The sequence below is a fragment of the Ctenocephalides felis genome, unplaced genomic scaffold (assembly GCF_003426905.1).
Source record: "Ctenocephalides felis isolate EL2017-DRISC unplaced genomic scaffold, ASM342690v1 CF-g0.4_SCAFFOLD_01886, whole genome shotgun sequence".
Taxonomy (NCBI): domain Eukaryota; kingdom Metazoa; phylum Arthropoda; class Insecta; order Siphonaptera; family Pulicidae; genus Ctenocephalides; species Ctenocephalides felis.
Window position 1 is genome coordinate 185,993,876 of NW_020538040.1, and position 26,385 is coordinate 186,020,260.

The window sequence follows — 26,385 nt, forward strand, 5'->3', positions numbered from 1 at the left end:
AACAGGTTGTCCGATCTGTATGTGATGAACTTATTATTACAATTTCAGTAATACTGATGAATTGCCCTCCCATATAAAGTATCCACATATATCTCACATGTGTGTTGAAAAATCGTATCATTGTTTGTGTCTGATGACATAATGCCGGAACAATGCACGTCCCCATTATTCGCCTCAGTAATAACACTGCGAGTAATGACACTCGAGATATTTCGATATCAAAGCGGCGCTAATGTCTCTCGGCTTTCGGGACCGCATCTCGCCTCACCTTAATCCTTATAGATCGCGTTCCTACCCTTTCGACTTGCTAGCTTTTCGTATCGTTCAGAGGCTCCTGATTAGTCCCTCGTTGTTTGCACATAGGTACAGAGTATAAGATTATTCTTTCAATCATTCATTCACATATCTTGCCCGTGATTAGTCTACCGTGAATGCTTCTGCTCCGTCCGATGATGTACAGCATCATGTAAGAAAAACATTTAGCTCCGAGTGGATGTGATAAAAACAGAGGAGCGAGCGATGGCGTGGTATCAGGAATGTAAAACCGAGTCATTCTTCAACAAGGAGGAATTGACTGGTATATTACATGGAACGCTATATCTTTGTCCATTTCACTTATTCGCTTTTCATCTTCTTTTCTCGTATAAAGCCGTATATGCGAGGTGTATTATATATTTGAATGTGTTATTTATGTACAACGTTTTGGAACTAGTTACGTTCCATCATTAGGCTTTCTGAGAAGAACAAAATGTTATTTCCTAGTTCATATTGACATTTTAAAAAATCAACGTAAAGGCAAATTACTGGAAATTTCTGCATTGTAATTCACAATTTTTATTAAAAGCTGTAAAAATTTCTAATGGATAAAATTAGATTTTTGTAAGAATTTTGGAAATTTGGAAACAAAATCCATTTAGATTTCCTGATGAAGATTGAAGTAACTTAGTTATTATTTATAAGGATATATTTATTAGTTATTATTTATAAAAAAAATATTTAAGTTCATATTATTATTATTAAAATATTGTTAATGTTATTTATTACAACCATTGAGTTGTTTTTCCAACTTGTCATTATGATATACAATATCCCTATAACGGACAATTGTAAATCATCAAATTTCCTTAACTGGACACTTGTAAATATAGTGGTGGATAAAAAAATAGATTTTTTTTTTAAATTTTGGTCCATGTGTGGTTGACTCGTACTCTTGAAATTGTGGACCAAAAATCCTATCCAAATATAGCACGATTTTGGCATAAGTTTTGGTATATTTGGATAGGATTTTTCGTACTGTCTTCCCATCAATAGGAATCAAATGCTTTTTGAATCATTCAAATCGGTTGATTCGTGCTTTTGAAATCGTGGGCGAAAAATCTTATCCAAACATACAAACATACATATTTTGTATGTTTTTAGTTAATTTGACTCTAATTATGTAGTAACAGAGAATTGAAAATTTACCAATTGAGGAGCACTAATTGATGTTAACCACTAATTGATTTTAATCATGTAAAAAATTTATTATATGTCATTCATTTTAGTTTTTTTCTTTCGGGTAAGAAAAGGTTAAATGATTTTTAATCATCAACTGTGCTCTTAATTGATCTTAATCAATTTCAACACTTACGTTAAAGTATATAAATACAGTAATTCAAATACAAATGTTTTTTTTTTTAATTTTAGTTTTTTATGTAATTTTGATTGGTTTTTATTAATTAATAAAAAAAATTGGTTTATTTATGTATTTTCTTTTTGAACTATTCTTCAGACTAAAATTAATGATCAATAAAAACCCATTATTAAACAAATAAAAAAAAATACAAAAAATCTTTTCTTGATATAGTAATAAATGTTTGTCTGCCCGAGGGCAAGTCCATGGTTTGGAGCACCGCAGAATCAATGATTCCCTTTCTGTCCCTTGTTTATTATTTCAATAACAATTTTATTACCACGTTTTTTCTAACACTTTAGGCTTTCAGTTTCCCTGTATTTTCTTTCCCTGCGTATGCAATCAATCATCTGCATTCTTCTTCTTTCCTGCCCTTTCAATCCTATCTGTCTCTTCCTGATATATATATATATATATATATATATATATATATATATATATAACGTTTAATTCTTTTTATAAATTCATTCAAAATGATATTCCCGAAGTTTGCGACGATGCTTTCGAATTTAAAAGAAACAAACTCGCATTTCGCTTTGTGAAGTGAAATTGAAAGAGAAATAACTAATCTGCGATAATAGCAAATGCTGAAACAAGGCCCTTAAGTGGACTCAAACAGAGGAGGGAATTAAGTAATGAAACTGTTATAAATACGGAATTATAAGTTCGGTTTTATTTTAAAACTTTGCAAATTTGCATTCTAATAGAATTTAATGTACTTGCTCAGTTTACGCCATTTATCAACCATTTGCTTGAAAGTGAAAGCTTTGTATAATTTTAATTGTTAGAAAAACATATTCAAGCGAAGTGAAAAAGAAAACGGTAATAAGTGAATGGATCGATTAAAAAATATACGTTTTTTTTTTTAAAATCAGTCACATGAATTAACAGTTCTTTTTAATCAGTTCTTCATTTTGTCAATGCAAGTAAAATGTTATTTGAATTATTGCAAACGGACGCTTTGTTCTCTTAAACTGAATTACGCATTTTTTTTTTGCCCCGTTTCTTCGAAACGGCTAGACATGCCTATCAGCACGTCTCCTTATCAATAAGAATGGAATATTTTTTGAATCATTGAAATCGGTTAATCCATGTTCTCGAAATAGTCGACGAAACATTGTATCCGCACATATATACACTCACACGCTCACACACACACACACACATATCTATTATATAAAAATAAGTCGGGGTTTCCTTTCTGACGATATGAGTCCAGAACGCACGAACCGATTTCGACGATTTTGCATTTTTTGGAAGGGTTTCGGACTCCGTGAGGTTTATAGGAAAGAAAATTGAAGAAAGATTTCAACAGAAAAGCGGAAAACCCTTTTTCTTTTTTCACATATAGCATCATCTCCGATACTTAGCTTGTACTACAAACTAATATTTTTTGTTTGACTGTTACTCATTTGTTTGACAGCTACTCGTTGTTTTCTGCTCAGTTAATTTCATGTGACAAACTGGCATTGTGTTCACTGTGAATTTGTGCAAAAAAGTAAAAAAAAAAGTTATTCGTTTCTTAACATTTCAATTGGAAACCATCAAATCAATCACGTGTATTGTGTAGATTTTCATTCAATTTCAACAGCAGGCAATCTTAATCTCTTAATCTTTTAATCACCAAACGAAATGTTACATAAAATGAAACCATCTGGTGGTGAAACGGAGTTCGCCCGGTTTGCTAGTATATATATATATATATATATATATATATATATACATCTATTTTTGATAAGGTATGCCAAAATGTTCAGAAACCTTTGAAACGTAAAAATATGTAAAAAATTTTAGTTTCGATTTTGTTGCAATTACTATAACTTACCCTACGAGAAGTTAAAATTTAGTGTCTTATTCCAGTTTTCACGATTTTTATAAAGTTATATATTTAGATTTTTTTTTTAAATAAATGGCGCATCTTTATATACATTGGATAATCCTAAGAAAAATATAATCCACTTATATTCTAATATATCTGAGGATTGTATAAAATAACGTTTCGTCAACCGTCTGGTCGACACCACATAATATTTGGCTAGCGGTGTCAGAACAAACTTCCCAAAAGCGTTTTAGGTGTTTACTTACTCGAAATGTATGTGTGGAGATTTGTTTTTCATGCTTATTTAGACTTACAGTTTGCTAGAATTTTAGATGTTGATGTAAAATATATTAACTCTTAATTTATACAAGATTCTGATATTTTTGCACAGATTATAAATTAATATAATCCTATATATAAAATTCTTCTGTACTGGTTTTGGATTCTGATAATTCTTTTCAGAGTTTATTAAAGGAAATTTTTGAAATTTGATAAACGATAAAACTATAGTAATATTCTAAAAATAAATGGTAAAAATTACAAAAAAAACATTTATCATTGTTTGACATTGAAAACATTTGAACTGTCATCTGCTAGAAATTTCAATTCATTTGAAAATTAAATTTAGCTGAAATTATGAGTCTAGATAATATTAGAATATAATATACAAGAAAAATGTAATGCCTACATTATTATTGCCGAAAAGCTGCTGAGATGTGCCAGAAATTAAAATAATATAAGATACAGTTAACAGTATATGTCTGGCAGATTGAATTAAATAATTTAGTTTAGAAAATAAATTTAGTAAGTCCAAAACTGCATGTACAGTATCTTTTAAAGAACATCAAATAGGATATTGAAAAGTATAGGATAGGATAATAAAAAAAATTGGAACTTTCGAATTGTGGACATGGGTACAGGACAAGGTCTGTCGGGTCATCTAGTGTTTTTATATAATTCTTTGTTATGTATTATATATAAAGTAAAAAAAAAGTCCATGAAAATATTACCAAATCAACTCAAATTTACCTTCAGCCAAAAATTATTGAAAAGAGAAGGTGACTTATTGACTGAGCCAAAAGTTATTGACTAAGCCTTGATGAAGAAATTTTTGAATTCAACATTAATACCTTAACCTACGATTTAGATTCGTAGATGGTGGTTGGAATAAACGTGTATTTGTTTAGTTATTTTTTTATTAATTATTTGCTTATGATACTTGATATTCCACAAAATTACCTTAGGTCAATTTCTCTAACTTGTCAGTAGTCCTCGTTATCAGCTAATTATTAATTATGATTTTCAAGTGCATCATCTGCCATTTATTGTTATTTAGTTACTATAGAGTCGTTTAGTACTACTAACTCGATTTTATTATAATTTTGTATTTTTTTAGGAAGTAGCCGACGGGTATGCTGCTGAGGCAAAACTCGGCGGCTCAGGCCAGCAGCGCGACGCCTACGTCCAGCAAGTCGGAGGATGTTCCGGCTGATCTTCCTGCCCTGCAGGAGGCTCTCAAGCCGGGCTGGACGGTACATGCGACCATCGAGGGACGTCTGTATTATTGCAAGTAAGTTGTAAAAGAACTATAAGAAATATTTTTATATATAAATAATAGATTGGATATTGTGACGAAAAGGGGTTTCATGGTCACCTTCTTTGGGGGCGATGATACTATGTAGTATATTTTAGCTTTACTTCCCCAAAACGAAGAAATTACTTTAGGACCCTAACTCGATCTTTAAATACATTAGTAATTACCTGTAAGGGGTAAATAGTAAACCATGTGAATGAAACCAAGATTTGAACCTACAGTGGTACCTCGACTTGTGAGTGACTCGATATAGGAGTGTTTTGAGATACGAGCCGCCAAAAACATTTTGTTGCCTTGACATACGAGCAGAATTTGAGATACAAGCTTTGAGCGAGTATGAGTTTTTTATAAAAATGTTGTCAGTTGTCAGTTTTGACAATGATTCTCATACTACATAAATAGTGTAACTAATTAATCTTCATACATTTATATTGTAATTTTATCATTACACCATAACTATATAAAGCAATATTGAAAAATCATGTAAATTAATTTCCCATTGTTTTTTCAAACGTTGCGGCATGTTCGAGCCTCACAAATTTTATGAATCCATCTCTCTCTACCTGACATAATAAAATAATTTCCTACCCAACTGTAGGTACTAAACCGTGAACATCAAACAAATAAATGCTATTAATAACTAAACCAAGCCTTGTTCCCTAACTAATATTACTAATTTTTTACTATTGTGGGTACTCTTACTCAAAAATCTGTTCTTCTTGGACCCCAAAAATTATTACGTAGATCAAAGGTAGAGGTGGTGTACCCTAGAATTGATTGTATTTCAGGCGACAATGGACAAAGAGGTTTTCCAAAATATAATAATACGCTGTTTTTGGTTTTCCCTATCCTTGGGTCATATTAATCCAAGAATACTAATTGTAAAAAATGTATTTCTCTCAAAATCTGAAAATTTTATCTCATTTTACAAAATTTGTACAAATTATTTATAGCCACGAGTTTTTTTTTATAAATTAAATTTGATTTTTCTCAATATGATCTCTAAACCAACAAAGTGATTAATTTGATGATTTAAATCTAATTACTAAGCGATATTGATCAATCTTTGCCTAATTAGATCAAAGTTATCAAATTGAGATTCGATTTTACAGGAAGCGAAAAGCAAACGTTGACTGTTTAATGTTTTAAGCAAATACCACACTTCCGTCAACTCATAAACCTTATAGAGAAAATATATTCCCATCTGTCGAATTGCGTTGTTGGAAATCAAGTTATAAAACAACCGACTTTTCGAAATAAATATATGACTCAAGCTGGTTAACTTGTATAAACATAATTGTAAAATATTTATAGAAATGCAACAAATGCATCACGTTCTTAGTATAGAAAAACAAGTGATGTAATCGTCTTGTAAATGCATTAATAAATGATGCTAAATGGGTTTTAATGCGACATTAATTAGCTGAAGATTTGCGCATCTTAGAAATTATGCAATATTAAATAATATTTTTTTCTCGGATGTAAGTAAATATAAACTCGGTATATTTAATGATATATTATATTTTTTTAAAAGTAGAAATTACATTAATTTTTGTTAGATTTATAAATAAAAATTAAATTTTTTCCAGAATATTTTTTATTCTGAATTACACACATATTACATTTAATGTTTCAAATTTTTTTTTATAAATGTACGGTTTCTTAAGCGGCTTTACATTTATATATTTTATAAATAATAAAAATTATTTCTATCAAGTTTTTTAAACTCCGTTTAAATTTAAGTAGTGTTGCATGGCATCATGCCTTAAAACAAATTGCTGGAACTTCCTGCACCATAATTTAATTTTTTTTAATTTGACAATTTGATATGCATATCAAATAATCATTTTTGACCGCCAAATTGTAATTTTTTAACTTCTTTTCTGAATTTCTGAAACTTCTGGACTTGCTTTTCCAAAAATTTAGCTTTTTCACTCCGTCAATACAAGTAAAATGTTTTATGAATCATCTAATCCTGATATTCCGTTCTCACAAAAACTGATTTGCCACTTCATGCAATTTTTGTCCCGTCTTCGAAACGGCTTGACCTGCCTTTGCCAAAAACTAATTAGCACGTCTCCTGAGCAATAAGATTTAAATCTTGAATCTCGAAATTGTAGATGAAAATGTTTATCCGCACATACATGCATACATACATACATACATACATACATACTACACACACGCAAACATATTCATTTTTTTAAAGGTATGCCAAAATGTTCAGAAGTCTTTTAAACGTGAACATATACAAAAATCTTCATTTTAGATTTTTTTTGCGATTAATTGCCCACGGGGAGTTAAAAACATAAAAAATCATAATAAATGCTTATTATTATAAAATGTAGGAAATCCTATTAACTCATGATTTATTAATGACAATTATAGAAATTTAATTGTTTCAAGTAACATACGTCAGAAAAACCGTATATAGCCGAATGTAGGTATGATTTTGACGCAATATCGATGTATATTGCTGCGTTTGATTGCTCCAATGATACGTGAATAATTACTGCAATGATTTGCACATATTGCACGTTTGCGCTGGATGCAAATTGCTTTGTTATATCGCACAGCTTACATCTCTTCAGAACCGAGGCGGAAATATATATATATATATTTATATATATATATATATATATATATATATATATATATTTCATATATAAATTTATGCATATATCAGAAATTGTCAAAAATTTTTGAGGCCGCAGATTTGTATGCTACAGCATTTGAAAATCAGCTACTGTTGCCTTATGAGGGCGACCATTAATCACGTGATTGATTTTTTATATTTTTGGACGCTCTCCTTTCCCCTGCTGAGACGTCGTGATTTTTAAAATCAACCCCCCCTCCTGCCTCAACAAAAATTACGTGTGTTTTTAAATGCGTAAAATTTTTCGAAAGAATTTTTCAAAATTCAAATTGATTTTTTTTTTTTGAAAATGTTCAGATTTTCTTTAATTACAGGCAAAAAATAAGTACACGTGAAATCTAACTAGACTAAACACCTTCCTGCCCCACGTGACATTTTGTGATTTTTTGTCAAATCCCCCTCGCCCTAAAAGCCTCATGTGATTATAAAGTACGCCCCCTAAGGCCAATTTCAGGAATTTTCCGTACCGTAATTTAAAATTTTTAAAAGTTTAAACAACTTTGAAAATTTTGGAAAAATTAGATTTTTTGCGCTCTTGGTATTTTGTATCTACGCAGTTAAAACAGCACGACTGCTTTGCAAAAAGTTCAAAATTTTCAAACGGTTTCAAAATTAAAAAAAACAAATTCAAATTTTTCGAAAATATCAATTTTTTTCAAAAATTTCCAAATTTTCAGAAATCTATTTTTTTCAAAGCTTTCAAAATGTTCAAAATTTCAATTTTTAATACGGGAAGTTCCAGCAATTTGCCTTAAGCACGATTACCACTAGTTCATTACCCCAATTATATACACATGTCGGGAAGTTTATGAAACTTGATAATAAAGCTTTTCAGATATTTTTTAAATCTACAATTTTCACTAATTATTAAAACTTTAGAGCAGTCTCGTAAATTGGTTCTGAACTTTATAATTTAATCCTATATAACTCGTTGCGTTATTTCTAAAATCCTATATTTGCCTTAACTGTTTAACTTAGTTTAACTTTATTGCATCAGTATAATTACTGTTATAATTTATAATACAGATGATTATTTTTTGACATCATAAAATTGTACAACAATTCAGTAATCTCGCAACAGGGAATGAAAATTAATCAAACAATCTCGACAATTTCTGGAATGTAGACGTTAAAAAACGTTCAATTTATTATTTCATAATTAATTATATTTTATGCCCATCCACAATTATAAAATAATTCCACGTATTCGTGTGGTAAAGTCATTGATGCGAAATGAAATTCTTGTAACTGCAAAAATCCGACACCAAAGTCGTTAAAAAGATTTAATGCCGAAATGACCGCGTAATACGAAAAGACCTTCTTTCAAAGAGAATGCGGTTAACTACACATATTAAATTTTGTGCATAAACTGAATGCCTTCATAACGACGTCCCTTAATGAAATCAAAGTAAAAGCATTCCCCATTAAAACTTTCATTTGTTAGTGGTATAAAAGAAATTTTTATCTCAAAATTTAATACGCGAACGTGACGCCTTTTGTTTTTCATAAACTTTATCGTTTTCCCTAATTATAATTCTAAATGAATATGAAATATGTTATTGTATTTGCAATTCTTTTAAATACAGAAAGTAAGAAGCAGTTTTTATTTATTTATTTTTTTTTTTTTTATTGACATTATTTTCATTTCTTCTGGTATAAGAGATTATAAAAAAAACTTCATTTTTTATATATACATTTTATTTGTCTTTTAGGTATTGAAATATTTTTGAATTTGAATGAAAATGCTTTCAAAATTAGATAATAACGAATCAGTAGTTGTAAAATTTGTGCTTATCAAAATGTCAGAACTGAAATTTGTTTGTAAAATTTTTATTTTATAATATTGATGCACTACCACGTGATTGTTGAGATTTGATGAATTTTACCTAATTCTGACCTTAAAATTTAAGTCTCTGTCAATACCTGTTTGTAGTTGGTTTTTATAACCTATCACCAATTGTTTAAAATTGTATAAAAATGGAATTACCTTTCTTTCGCACCATCCATAATTTTTAAAAGATGTGATTATCAAAAATAATTCTATTGAATCGTTTAAAGAAATATATAAGTCTATAAGTTTATATAGATAATTTTACTTTTATAAAGTAAAAGTTAAAAATGATCATTTTTGCATATCTTCACGTTTTAGAGGTTTCTGAACATTTTGGCATACTTCAAAAAAAATTGTATGTGTGTGTGTGAGTGTATGTAGTATGTATGTATGTATATATGAATGTACGGATACAATTTTTGTTGACTTTTCAACCGATTTGAATTATTCTAAACATTGATTAGCTTTTGGCAAAGGCAGGTGTAGCCATTTCGGAGAAACGTAGTAAAGAGTGCAGAAAATGAATGAAATGAGGAAAGAAGTTTTTGAGAGAACGGAGCAACCGATTTGAATGATTCAAAAATCATTCCGCTTGTATCGACGTAATGAAGAATTAATTTTTTGCAAAGGCAGGTTCAGCGGTTTTGGAGATCTAGAAAAAAGAGTTCTAAAAAATGACACTTGGCGGTTGAAAATCAGAAATTTAGTAATTTTAATAGGTATCATACACCTTCAAGAAATTTCAAAATTAAACAATCAAAATCTAAAAATTTTAGTTTTCAAAAAATTTCTAAGTCTGCAAAGGATATCAGTATTTTCAAATAGAGATTTTTTTTTAATATTCATATTTTTTAAATGTTCATAAAATTGAATATTCTCAATAAAAATCTAATTTCTCTTCCCTGAGCTTTTAAAAATTTTGAATTACGGTGTAGGAAGTTCCAGCAATGTCCGTTAAGGCGCGATGCCATGCACCACTAATTAGATATTTATTTAAACCTCTAAACATAGGATGTATAAGGATATTGTTTAAAAACAAACAGCATTTTTATTTCACATTCATACACTTTTAATAGACCGAATTTACAATCTGAAGTATTGAAATTAAAAATATATTAAAGTACTCATGAACAATTAAAGTGCATATTCACTGAACATTTTAATTTGTGATACTTTGAGTTTTAGGTATGTACATCAAAGAACTAAAGAATTTAAGTAGTAATTAGATTATTCTGTGTTTAGATTTTATTACGTGATTTTTAATTTAAAAGCAAAAAATGTGCATTAATTTTGTGTTTTGTTATTTTGAAGACTTTTCCATTTTTCTCTGAAAATTTAATATAAATGTTTATATGTGTATTTATATATATATATATATTACACTATTCGTTGCGTATGCCTTTGACTGGAAAAATTCTATTTGTTTGCCCAGACTTCATACGCACTACATGTAGAGGTTATTGTTAGTAATTAATTCTCGTTTATTACTTCTATTTATTCCTCTACCTTTTTCCAAGGATTTGTATGAATATAATTGAATGTGTACATGTGTATGCTAATAAATTAACTCTGATATACAAAGGGTTACATTTTATGCTGACCTTGGAAAAGTTTCTGTTGTCGTTCTTTCTGTTTTCCTCTACTACATTAAATTTTATGTTTTAAAATATTTTGGAAATTTGGAACTTTTTTTCAAAGCATTAAGACGAAACATCAAAGCGCGTAAGCGCCGCATCGCAGTCTAACGGACGAACAATATTACGGAACCCATAACAATGTAAACAAAATTTATGCTTATTTTTAAAATTCCTTTAAAATATCTGATAATTTGCTGTGCATATGTCTAATGATCATTTTTGACCGCCAAATTGCATTTTTTTACTCGATCTCCAAAACCGCTAGACCTGCTTTCCCAAAAATTTAATCAGTTCTTTATTTTGTCATTACAAGTGCTTTTTGAATTATTGAAATCGGGGACACTCCATTCTTTTAAAAACTGAATTACCATTTTCGACCATTTTCGATTTTTTGATATCTCCGAAACAGCTAGACCTGCCTTGTTCAAAAACAAATCGGCACGTCTCCTCATCAATAGGAATCGATTGTTTTTTTGAATCATTCAAATCAGTTGAATCGTGTTCCCAAAATCGTCACATACACACACATACATTAATTTATTATACATTGTTTTCTAAGTTATGCCAAAATGTTCAGAAATCTTTGAAACGTAAAAATATAGAAAAATTTTCATTTTAGATTTTTTTGCGATTACTATAATTTACCCTATGGGGAGTTGAAAAAACCAAAAAAAAGAGTGCGCGTAGGGTTTACACGCGATTGAAGTGAAACTTATTTGCTACTGTACAAGATGGCATTTAAGTAAAAATAAATACATCATATAACAATTTTGAATAATGTTTATTAGTAATATGGTAACACCCGTGATGCACATATTTATTAGTATCAACCAATATACACATTTATATAATGATAAATTATAAATTATATATTTATAATAGCATTAAAATTATGTATAATATTTATAAACAATAATGTAATTAAAGTCATACTTCAAATATTACATGATCGATTTGTCATTGTAATTAGCATTTAGAAATGAACCTTCATTAGGGAAATGAAGTAATTGCTGATTAATAACTTCTATAATATTCGTTCACACAGTGGATTATGATAAACAATGCCTAAACAAATATTGTTTCTGCAACTTCACTCATCATGTGATTGTGTTTGAAGAACTTCATGTAATTTAAATTAAGATACATTCATTGACTGCTTGTATTTTCTTTTTTACTTTTTTGCGATATAATCTCATTTTTTGAACAGCTGTAATATCTGACTTGTCTAAAAAGTATTTTCCATTTTAATAACTTCAAAGATTTATAGAAACTACGAATAATATAGAAATAATTTCTAATCAACAAACTTACGTTTAGTTTTCGACACAAATGTTTAATTTGTTTTATTATTTTCAAGCAACAGGGCAAAATATTCTTCTGATTCAGGCATTTTTCATTAAATCAAGATTTGTACTACGATGAAACTTTAAAATGTTTATCTATGCCGATTTCCTTGTTGATATCGGTACGCATACAACGACAGCTAATCACAATCGACCCGTATAGAAATGATATCATCGAGAGCGAATGACGAATCATTAGCACTCGACTCTTATCTTATCTGCCGTAACGCACTTCCATTGCATTTGTACGGATTTATACCTTAGTCGCGCATAAAGAAGTTTTACTTCAAAAACTTTGTGGATTGTATGAAGTTTTATAAAACTCGTCTCTCATCTATCTCAGGTATTCGCGTACAGGTTTAATACAAGAATTTAATGTAGTGACCCAATACCAGATGCGTATTTAATTTTTCCAGAAAGCTCTGAAACATGATGTGTATTCAAAGATTCCCCCGTCGATGTGTCGTCCTTCGTCCTTCGTCCTTCGTTCGCTACAAGAAGACATCGTCTCCTTTAATGTTTGCATATGTTTTCAGTATTTTCTCGCATATTGAATAAGAAAAAATCTGAATTGATCTCGATGGTGCACCGCAGCAGCAGAGCCAATGAAAAATATATTCGGATTCCGAACACACACATTACGGATTTCAAATAAAATGTTATCGCGCCGCGCACGTGCACAAAGATTGAAAGGGCTTATTGCGAGGCTCGTTTGAATATGCAAATACATTGCTAAATTGGATTATCCTTGTTCGTTATTCCAACAATTCGTACGTGATTGTTACAATCTTATTTTGCGTGATTGAAGGTACGGATTTCAATCGTCAATCTCCTCGATCTAGGTGTCTAATTTGTAATTAAATAAAAACATTGCAGGATTATACGAGATTTTTCAATTAAAATAAGCATATATTAATTGTTATATATCTATATACAGTAAAACCGGGTTAAGATTTCCCAGGAACCGGTCTAAAAACCAAAAGCGCGACTTGTGTGAGAAAGCGTAATTTGCAAGTAGGGACAAAATGGCGTAAAGTGGCGTATTATGCGAGAAACCGCATTAACAATCGTATTAACAGATTTGTACTTTAAATATATACACAGGGTGTTTCAACCAAAAGAGGGCGCGAAAAAGAGAAAAAAAATATCTCTCGTTGTTTGTAAATTATGAGCTTTTAAGTTTTAAGTTTTTAAGTTATGTTTCAAAACCTTCTGAACATTTTGGCATACCTTAGAAAAAATGAATGTATGTGTGTGTGCGTGTATGTATGTATGTTCGGATACAAATTTTCGTCGACGATTTCGGGAACACGGATCAACCGATTTGAATAATTCAAAAAACATTCGATTTGCATTGATAAGGAAACGTGCTGATTGGTTTTTGGCGGAGGCAGGTCTAGCCGTTCCGAAGATACGGGGCAAAAAGTGCCGAAAACGGTAACTCCGCTTTTAAGAGAACGGAGCGAAAAATTTTATTTGTATTGACTAAATGAAGAACTGTTCAAATTTTTGGAAAGGCAGGTCCAACGACTTTAAAGATATGGAGAAAAAAGTAAAAAAAATGAGCCATTTGGCGGTCAAAAATGAACATTATACGTATACATCAAATTATCAGATATTTTATAGAGATTTTTCGTCTTTATGCAGTTAAAGCAATACGATTGCTTTGAAAAAAAGTTCAGAGTTTCCAAAATATTTCAAAATAAATGATTTAAGATAGAATGATTTAATATGGTTCAAAATTCTATTAAAAGTTTCAAATCATTGATCAACTTTTATTGATATTATTATTGATCATTTTTAATTACTCGAATTTTGAATTGCGGTACGGGAAGTTCCACCAATTTGCCTTAAGGCACGATGCCCTAATTGCCCTAAGACAGAATTCCGCTTAAAGCTAGTTTTCTTTAATTTTTTTTTCAAGACAGTTAAGGTACATACTATTACGATTCGGCTTGACGTCAAGGTCTGGGACACGTGTATATATATAATATGTATGTATATACAATTTTTTTACAAATTTTAAGTATATCTATAATTCAAAATTATGTTACTTTAAAATTTTGATACAATTCTATATAGGGAAAAATACTAACTGTAATTTGCTGAATTTTGTTTTATTTTTTTTAAATTCTTCTAGTGTTCAAAAAAGTAGTTTTTCTTGACTTTTTGATAGTTACACAAAATTTATGTGTAGATTCTGATAATTTTTTTTTATATTTACTCTTATGTTGTCACTTGTTTTCAATTTTAGTTTTTGACGCTTTGGGCTAACAATTTTAAGATAAGTTACTAGTTTCACCTAGAATTGTTTCATATATGTTTTTTATTGATTAACCAGAAATAGGTATCCTAATTTGCAGAAAAAAATCTATTATTTTTATATTTTGGACTTTTTCTCCCATTTGGTATATCTTATTTTTTGTTAGTGGTTTGGGGAAAGTTTCTTTAATGATAAATTTGCATTGATTTTTAAGCTCTTTTTCAACAATATACCATAATTTATTTTCTTAAGACTAGTTGAAAACATAATCTTTGATTTTTAGGCAAGATGCCTATTGAGAGCAGATTTTTTAAATATTTTGCAATACAATCGTCATCATATTATTTTCGTAAATAATAACTAGTAAAAGTGAATGATAGGCCAGTAAAGTAACATTTTTTATTAATATTTTTAATTGAAATTAGCCGGTTTATGAGCCTGCGATTAAAATAGCAACTTCAAATTTTTCACATGACACTTGAAACAAAAATTGTTCTGATTTATTATTATTCCTATTTTTAAATGTTGGTCTCAGCTTTAACTAGAAATTCACTTACTGCAGTCATTTCTATATATTTTTTTCATTATTTATTTATTTATTTGCACTTATTACATAATAAAATATAAACAAATTTTTTGTTAGTCTTTATACATTTTTTTAATGTTTTTTCCATAGAGCTTTCAAGATAGTACTTTGATTGCTGCTATTCATAATTTCAGTAAAAAAATAATTTTTAAAATATTGGTACTTATTACTTTTTATACTTTTCTACGAGTGTTTCCTCATGATCAAAATTTTCGTTATAATTTTCAATTACTTTCATTATAACCTTCTCGTCCTTTTTCTAAGCATTTTATAGCACACTAGAAGACGTTAGGCGTGAATCATGTAGTAAATTACTTATCCTCAGTGATATAGTCGAATAAATGCCAACATGAATCTGCGTTTTATGGGCGAACGAATTAGGAAAGTCAAGTTGATATTCTCGTCAAGCCTACTTTTATTAGGTGTCGTTAACTGCTTAATATTCATAAAGGAAAATCAACTCGCTCGGCTTTCGTATAAATTTTATTTGTGGGTATTCCAAATGTATGAGCTTAGAGCTTTCGAGAATATTTGGATGTGAGGTACCTAGAACTTTTTAATTAACTATATTAATTGTAAACTCACAAATGTTTATAATATTAATATATAGGGTAGAGCTAGACTTAAAGAACCACTGGTAAAAAAGTCAACCACCACTACGTCAAAAATAAGTATAATATAAATTTTTTCAACGATACTATTTTAAAGTAGAGGCCAAAAGATATGTATCTAACCATTATCTAAATTCTTACGATAACGTTACCAGGAGATAAACAGCATGTATCACTATTCATAAAAAAAATATTTTTGTTGGTGTTTTTTTCGTTGTGAGCACTGTTGTTTAGTGTACAAGACCTTAATATAATTTCCACGTCTACGTTGTTTATTTTATAGGATGTATTATTATTTTTGGGTTAAATTCATCAGATGTTTATATATAATCTTTATAAAAGCTTGCATTTGAGTGGGGTAAAAAGGACCAACTGAACCTTTACTTTTGCAAAGATGTAAACACTAAGAAACTAGTAAACGAAAAAGTTAAGTAAAATGCAATTTTACAAGAAATAAATAAAATAAATAGTAATTCCAACTAATACTAGATCAAGGTTGTATACAGTGTGATATTTGTGAAAAATGTGTCCATGAAATTTATATTTTGCATTAGTAAAGTAATGTTGTCATTATTGCGTAAAATTCTTTTAAAATTAAAAATAAGACAGCAGTTCTGTTTGCCCCTGACTGTCCCTTTTTTTGCTCCGTCTATGGGGGAAAAAGGCACCTATGGCAAATTTTAGAAAATTAGTGATAAAACTCATTTTTATAATTAGGAATTAACTGGGAATTTTACTGAACATAGTACGATAGTTGTTTGATACTTGTTATGTATTGTGATGTAGTTGGTAGTTACGAGTACGTAGATGTAGTTTTAGACAGTATAGTTACTGAAAGTCAAATTGGATCGTTATGCCCCGTCTTACCTTATAATTAATTGTTGAAATTTTTTTTGGTAATTTTAATTGAAATTTGCTTGGCCATAGAGTTTCTAGTCTTAATAAACAGAGTCGCTCATAAATTAATACATTGACATCTTATTGAAGTCAATTATTTTACCTTTTGGAAGATCATCCAACTTGCCTCGAGGCAACATACCACTTACTCGTAGTTTATGCCAACAATCACTAAATACAATTTCGATTCGTTAGCATATTATTGCATTGATAATTTGTGAAGTAAAAAATATGCTTTCATTGGGTCATTTCCTAAAATTTGCTGATTCTCGGATAACATACAGGGTGCGCCATTTATATGTGGCCAACGAAAATGTTGAATAACTTGAACAATTTTCAATGAACTTTGTTAAATTTTTTATTATCGAATTGAAAGCATTACAATTTTTTCCACCTAGGCTCGAGTTATTATTCTTCAAAGTTATTATTCAATGTTTCTATTGACCACATATTGATGGCGCACCCTGTAGAAATGTTATGTTCGGGTCTATAATTGCACGAGTTGGTAGTCAAGATTTGTCAAAAATATCTGATGTTTCACATATAAAACCTAACCTCCAATTAGTCAGAATTTTAACTATGGTCAGACTTTACGTATGTGTTATCAAAGTGACATCAGAAAGTTGCACTCGTGATAAAATTGTTGTTTAACATTTGTGCATTTTGGAGGTTAGGTTTTATGAAGGAAACGCTAGATCAAACTGTTAACAAAGCACTACATTTTTATGTTATCCAAGAATTGGCCCAAAATAAACGCTCGATTGAACTTTCAACCAAGACGTAGCTTTTTGGCAGTTTGTGACTACCAACTTATACAAAAATAGACTCGTAACATAACATTTCTATGTTGTCCGAGAATTGGTCTTTTGATATCCTTGTGTAGAACGTTCAATACTATCCATTACGTTAGTAATGTGGGTAATTCCTCGAAAGCCACAATCCAATACACCACTAGTTTACCTCAATGATTGCCAAATACGATCCCGATCCCGATCCCATCGATGGTACAATCCACTTAACCACATTCCCGGGCCGTTAGCGCATTATTCCATTACCCACGCATGTAGGTCTATGACGGGCTCAAACTCTTTCGAATGACTTTTACTTTCGAAAGCATCATCATTGTCTACTATGAGAAAAATATTACGTTCATGGGAACGAAAACGGAAGCAACTTATATTCTTGTTCAAGATAATAGGTTTCGCTACATAGAAGCATATATCGTTTATGTTTTTCGTCATTTTTTCTCTCGATGAGTTTTTGCTGTCGGCGTTTTTATTTTGTTGCGATGAGATCTTTTTCTCGACATCGCCGAAAAAGAAAGTTTTTTGTTGCATGGCGATTGCGAAATTTGGCTAATTACAGGTGCGAAATTAAATGCATTATTTTATCTGCAAATAAACTATTTGAGAAAAACATCTGCATTTTCGAAGTAAAACCTCTTTAGGCGCGTCTAGGTAAAATCCGTGTAAATCCGTACAAATGCAACGAGGATATCATTTCTATACGGGTCAATTGTGATTAGCCGTTGTGTATGTGACTAGAGATCTGTATTTGTTGCGTACCAGCATCAACGTTGTATGCGTGCCGGTATCCTTAAAAATAATAAATCAAATTAAACATTTGGGCCTTGTTCTAAACGTAAGTTTATTTCTACATCATTTCTATATTATTCGTAGTTTCTACAAATCTTTGAAGTTATTAAAATGGAGAATATTTTTTATGCAAAACAGATATTACAGATGTTCAAAGAATGAGATTATATCAAGTAAAGAAAAAGTAAAAAAAATACAAGCAGTCAATGAATGTATGTTAATTTTAATTACATGAAGTTCTTCAAACACAATTATATGATCATATAAGTTGCGAAAACAATATTTGTTTAGGCGTTGTTTAATATAATCCACCGTGTGAAGGAATATTATAGAATTTATTAATCAGCAATTACTTTATATCTCTGATGAAGGTTCATTTCTAAATGCTAATTACAATGACAAACCGATCATGTCATATTTGAAGTATGACTTTAATTACATTTGTTCTTTTCAAATATTATACATATTTTAATGCTATTATAAATATATAATTTATAATGTATCATTATATAAATGTGTATAATGATTGTCACTAGTAAGTGTGTGCATCACGAGTATTACCATATTACTAATAAACATTGTTCTATGGTGTATTTATTTTTACTTGAATGCCATCGTGTACAATAGCAAATGAATTTTACTTCAATCGCGTGTTATCCTTACGCGCACTCTTTTTTTTTACGAGTCCTTTCCATCTTTCCATTTTTCTAGTTTTATTCATCAGGTGTTCTTTCCATCTAAGTCTTGTTTTTCATTTGTGTCTTTGTCGTATCATTTTATTTTCTAGAATATTTTACAGTACCACATTTCAATATTCCATAAATATTTATAATTTGCCGTACGTAGATCCCTCCGTCTTTGATCCACACAGAGTTTGTGTTTTTTATAATTTTGTTTTCTGAAACAGAGATTCAGTCACGTTATAACTAAATTAAAAAAGCATCTGGTATATAAATAAAGTACTGACACTATTAACAAATTATGCAAATAGAAGTGAAAATAAGCAAATATATGTTTGTATGTATGAAAAATAATTTGCTATAAATACTTCAATCATTAGGACTCTCATATTGTTGAATCCATTACTCTTATGAAATTTAAATTGCCATTTAAAGTGGCCAACCCAATTTTGTATTCAAGGCTATTTCTACGGTAATATTTTCAAAAAATAGCTGTAAAATATCTCTAACAATAAATGAAGTTAGATAAAAAAAAAGAGTGCGCATAAGGTTCACACGCGATTGAAGTAAAACTTTTTTGCTACTGTGCAAGATGGCATTTAAGTAAAAGTAAATACAGCATATAACAATTTTGAATAATGTTTATTAGTAATATGGTAACACTTGTGATACACACATTTATTAGTGTCAACCATTATACACATTTATATAATGATAAGTTATAAATTATATATTTATAATAGCATTAAAAATATGTATAATATTTAAAAACAATGATGGTAATTGCTTAAACTTCTATAATATTCGTTCACACAGTGAATTATGTTAAACAACGCCTAAACCAATATTGTTTTTGCAACTTCACTCATCATGTAATTGTGTTTGAAGAACTTCATGCAATTGAAATTAACATACATTCATTGACTGCTTGTATTTTTTTTACTTTTTCGCTGGCGATATAATCTCATTCTTTGAACATCTGTAATATCTGTCTTGCCTAAAAAATATTTTCCATTTCAATAATTTCAAAGATTTGTGAAGATCAGATATTAACATACATATTTATAATATTGAGCATCTTGAATCTACCACACAAATTTTAAACAACCATAACTCTTTAAGTATAATAACTCCAACCGCAACTTAAAAGTTGATACAATCTTTAACTACAATATAGCAATTATATATAAGTACATTATATATAAAAATATTTTTATCATCTTCTTTAAACTCATCTCGACGTGGGTGTATCATAATTATACAGCCGAAACAATGATTATATTTCTCATTAGTAGTAAGTAAAGCATTGTTGATGCGTATATAATGTATATGTATATACATTGAAATATTGAAACGTTGGAAGTACATTTAATGATTTTGTTGATATTATTTCATAGGCAAGTAAGCGTTGGCTCTAAAACAATATCTATTGTTCTATAAAATTTCAATAACAGTTCTTTCGCATAATACGGTCTCTTCGGAACAATGATACACGACTTACACGGCGGACACGGCGCCCACATCCCACGCATGAGCTAACCAGATGGAATATCATAGTAAAACATTATTATATAATACATATGCCACATAGATCTTTTATCGAGGAATATATTCATGTACATATCGTATAATTAACATATCTTCGCTTCCGAGATTAAAAATGACAAACATTCAAATGAAGCTTTACATTTTACAAAGACCCAGACAGAAACTATCACCAATGAGGAAAATAATGAAGATGATAGCAACAAAAATTTTTACATATTCAAAACAACTGGTGGGAAGTACTAGGTGTAAAAGAATCATTCCAATGAAAACAAGAAATAATTTATCAACAATAAAAGCGTAAGGTATAAAGGTTTGAATAACCAGACCATCAAGTTTGAATAGATGAAGAAGATACCAATAAGTAATACTTTTTTTTTAATCAAAACTTTATTAGTTTTTTAATACAAAATTGTTTAAGACTGAGGACAGAAATATAAATGCAAACAATAAACCGAATATTAAGAAAATAAAATTACAAAACATAGAAATAATAATCTTATAATATGACTGTGGCTGGAACTGGGCATCAACTACTCTGAGTTGAGAATATTTTTATATAGATGGATGTGGTAGATCATTAGGCGATTTCTTTTTTAGTTTTCTTGTTGAGCTTGGCATTGACTTGATGTTTGGATAAAGTAAATAGATGTTTTTTTTTTAATTTACAACTGTTTCATTTTGCAATCAATTTACGAGCACAAGTTCTTTAACATACTAATTGCTTACAAATTACTTGCATTATATCTTGATTAAATCCTAGTTTCTCAATTATGTATAAAACCGTTTAAAATGTTAATTACATCAATGCTAATTAATGTGTAGAAGATTAGTTGCAGTTGTTTTATGGATTAGGTCAGCTTCTACTTGAAATCTGACCAACCAAACAAATGTTGTTTGTCGATTAAATAAATTATAATAGAAATATCCAATATTATGTATTTTTTGTAAACACTACTGCAAAAAATTGACCTCATATTGAGAAATTTATTCCAAAAATGTTACATTTAGTAATAGGACCAGAGATATCGATTTTATGGAAACTTGCTGAAAATTAGATTTGTTAAATGTTGTAATAAAGAAAATACAATTTTCTGCAAATTTACAAATGCGAAGTATTGCATGGAAGAAAAAAGCTCTAAAACTGGCGCCATCGTGTGCCAATATTATTTTGTTAACGTTTGTCCATATGGAACCAAAATTAAGCCTACATTACAAAGGGTTGCTCCCGTCGTGGCCGTGTGCGTCACAGGCGAGGCATGGCGCGTGACCCTGTACCTGTGTGCTCCACGTACCCGTTTCACTTGTATTTTGAAATGATATATATATTGATATATTTGCTTAAATAATACTCGTTAAATAGAGTGTCACGCGTTAGGTGCCGTCCGGTGTTATGGGGCTTTCCCCTAATAGAATATAAAAAAATTAAAAGTCGACAAAACACGCCATGGCACCCTACCTTTAGCATATTATTTCTATTTCTATCAACAATATTGTTAGTAGATATAGTAATAATTTTACCAATAATTTCTCTCTCGATTCAACAGCTCAGTGGAATCGAATAAATGATATTGAGTCAAGTCAGCCATACATATATACTCTTTATATTTCTGTCTGGAATTTGTCAACCATAAAAACATCATTTGAACTCAATGTTATATTGTTATTTTTAGAGATTCTAATGCCCATATTCTATTTTTATTTCGAATTGGTAGAGGCGCGCGTATGGTATTAAGTGAAGCGGCTGCCCCATTGTCATGTACCGATATTTAAAAGGAGAAATGGTACAAATTTTGAAGACTATACTTGAAAGACTATATTATATTAGAGTTTATATAAAAAAAATGAAATCTTAATTTTTTTTACATAATTTATCTTTCACATATGTTGGAGTTCTATCTCTCATGTCTCGGTCTAAATATACGCCAAGTGCTGCATTTCCCGACGTTTTCCCAACAAATGCATTATTCAGCAACACTCTCGTAAACTCCAACAATAAGATTTTCAAGCAGTTTACTTTAATACAAAACAATCTGCTAATTAATAAATTAGCAATTCGATACTTAAACCAATAAAATGTATGTGATTACAGAGGTTTGCATACTTTATTTCCTTTTTAAATGCCCATTGATTTTTTTTAAAGCGGTCGTAAAATTTACCAACGAAATCCTAAATGAGTTATTTGACAGTTTGAATTTAATTACATCGCTCAAGTATTCTGTAAAAAGATTGCGGTGGAAGTATTTTGCCGTTCTCGGTAAATTGCTCATGAAATTGTAGGCTTATGGCAAATATTGTTGTCTTATACTACCTTGTTATAATTAAATGTTATGTACGCGTATAAGGTTACGGATTTCAAATTTTATGGGTCCTTTTACTTTTTGGAGGAGACCAAATCACCTTGTTTTTTTTTGTAAAAGTGATACTGTTTCGGATTACGCCGCGAATTATTATTAACTTCCTGAAGGAGAAGTTTACGTTTTCATCAAAAAATCCGATTCGCTAATTTTATGTTTTCTCGACGTTTCAAGCCATTCTGAATCGAGTGCGACCAAATTTGGAAAAAGTATGTGTGTGTGTGCATGTGTGTGTGTGTGCATGTGTGTGTGTGTGCGTGTATGTGAACAGATTTTTTTGCCGTAAATCGACGTTTTCTCGAAAACGGCTTGGCCGATTTCAAAAATTTAAAAGCCATTCTATGTATCTCGATGAGGACCAGCGTTTCTGAGTTTTGTGCGCCGATCGGCCGAGACTTTTCTTTATAAATAGCAGAAAAGTTAAAAATTTTTCGTCTACGTTTTAGCCCGCAATTCTGAATCGATTATGAAAATTCAAAAACCGTTCGAAAGATATTGGTTGGGAATCGTGCTGATTAGTTTTTGGTAAAGATCGGCCGGGCCGTTTTCTTGTAATTAACTGTTGAAAAAAAATTTAAGCCGATTTTTATGAAACTTTCTTTGGCGATGTATATCATGGTCTTATAGAACTTACTGAAATATTACGGCCTTACGACAAGTAGTTTAATTTTAAAAATTCATCATAGTTTGAGAAAATGAGTAGTTGTGTAGTCGTTTGTTAAAATTAAAATTAGATGATTTACTTGGTATAATGATACAGTACTTGGTGTTAATGAACATACTAAACTATTAACGTCCTACAAAAACTGGTTCAATTATAATAATTATTGAATTGTGAGAATTTGCTTTTAGAAAATACTCCGAGTTAACGCGTTCGTTTGTTTTCAATTATGTGTAATAAATCCTCTCTGAATACTTCTAATCACTCATAAATTAATTTGTTTATTATTGATTAAGTCGATTATTTACACATATCGGGAAGTTCGTGGAACTTGCCTCAAGGCTAAATACCAATACCAACTAGTTACATAATATTTCAACTCGATTCAGGTAAGAATAGTGTGAGAGATTTGTTTCGGAAAAAAAAATGCTCATCGCGCTAATCTATTTTATACATAGATGTTTTTAAAACCTCACTCTTCTTATTGTCTTTTATAAACATAGCTTTCGTTGAAATCAATTTAGACAGCCATCAAATCAGTCATATGCAAAACAATGGAAATCCGTCATTCTACATTTAATTCGTGTTTTTTTTACCAAACAACAAATTAAATAAATATATATGAGACATGATTAAAAAACAAAAATATTCACACGATTCAGTCCACCGTTCGAGTAGCGTGTTCAGGTTCATGTTGTATAATTTCACGACTTTCTTGTTCGTTATTCATCTAATTAATAATGCCTCGACTAAAACGAAATGGAAATGAAATCAATGTAAATACACGCAAACAGAAGTAAAAGTATTTATTAAATCACGACTCTGTGAATTATGGCTTCCAGAGGCATTTCGAGTTTTGCGGAAATTTCTGATGGAAATACTATAAATATCAAATATGAAATGTATTTCGCATCGAGCATTTTGATGTTAACATTTAATCGTTACGCGCAAAATAATTTCACGAATGCGCTAAATGATGTAATGATTGCTACACATTTAGAAGACTTTAATTAATTTTTTATTTACTGACACATATAAAAAATATTCGGCATAACGAAGACATATTTGAGCTTTATTTGTTATATATAATTACTTGCTTACACGTGGAGAAACGTGCAAATTAAAAATCACATAAAAACATGTTATTTTAGAGATATGAAATTTTAATCCATAATTCCAGCATGTTTTTTCATTACTTGTAGCTTTTATTACTATTGCTGCTATTCATCCTTGAACTTGACAATTTAATTGATTTTTGTGAATTTATTTTTGATTTAATAGTCGTAATAAATGGTCGCTTAGTTTATAACCATATTTTTATTTAAATTTTTATTTGTGATTTTTATATGTATTTTATGATTAAATTCGAGTTCATCAAAATTGATGAAATAGGTGCAGCACGTGTACGTATGTTTTTTAATATTCGATTTGCGGATAGTATTTTTATATATGTTTTATAATAGTATTTTTTATATAATTGGGCCTTTTGAAAATTGGAAACTAGTTTCACATAGGAGAGCAAAGCGTTTCTTGTAACAGTTTTTTTTTCAAATTAATATATCTTGAGATCCATTGATTACATTTTTATGAAATACAGATGAATAGCTCTATAACTATTTCTCTACGGAATCTGATACAAATAATTCCATAACTATTATGTTTTATTTCACAATTAATCGGTAAAAAGTGTATCTTTATGTTTCAAAGAATTTTGCACATTTTGGCATACCTTAGAGAAAATGGATGTGTTTGTGTGTGTGTGTGTGTTCGGATACAAATTTTCGTTGACAATTTCGACCGATTTTAATAATTCAAAACAACATTCGATTCATATTGATAAGGAGACGTGCTGATTAATTTTTGGCGAAGGCAGGTGCAGCCGTTCCGAAGGTAAGGTGCAAAAAGTGTCAAAAATGGTGACTGAATTTTTGAGAGCACGAAGCATCCGATTTGAATGATTCAGAAACATTTTATTTATATTGATGAAATGAAGAACTGATGCAGTTTTTGGTAAGGCAAGTATAGCAGTTTTGGAGGTCCAATTAAAAAAATAAAAAGACATTTGGCAAACAAAACTGATCATTAGGCATATGCACAACAAATTATCAGATTTTTTATAGATATATTGATAATAAGAACAAATTTTGTTCACATTTTTTCGTTAGACTGCGACGCGGTGCACAAGCGCTTTCATATTTTGTTTCTATGCAGCTAACGTATCGTGATTGCTTTGAAAAATAGTTCAAAAATTCCAAATTATTTCAAAGTATAAAAAAATGCTAAATTTCCAAAAAGGTCAATTTCAACACACACACACATACATCCATTTTTTCTTTATAAGGTATGCCAAAATGTACAGAAGGTTTTGAAACGTAAAGATATATACAAATTTTCATCTTTGCTTTTTTGCGATTACTATAACTTGCCCTACGGGAAGTTATTAATTATACGTGATATCTTATTATACCCCTCCCCCCTCTCCCTAAAAATCTCACGTGATTAATGGACGCCCTCTAATGGACATAGTTTTAGGTAATGCGCTCTTTCGTTAATGGTTAATTTATCTAGAATTATATATCTAATTTTGTTCATTCCCTTTAAATTTAAACACGATTGTACTGACGAGTACACATTCGTA

General features: G+C 29.9%; 1 protein-coding gene across 1 annotated transcript in view; it reads left to right on the forward strand.

Annotated features, from left to right (window-relative positions):
- The window catches only part of LOC113376406 (FERM and PDZ domain-containing protein 4), a 537,953-nt gene that overhangs the window by 301,050 nt on the left and 210,518 nt on the right, over positions 1-26,385 (forward strand). Inside the window, exon 3 of the mRNA XM_026616309.1 lies at positions 4,888-5,061. Coding sequence (XP_026472094.1) covers positions 4,904-5,061 — 158 coding nt within the window. The 5' untranslated portion in view covers positions 4,888-4,903. The remainder of the gene's footprint in view (positions 1-4,887; positions 5,062-26,385) is intronic.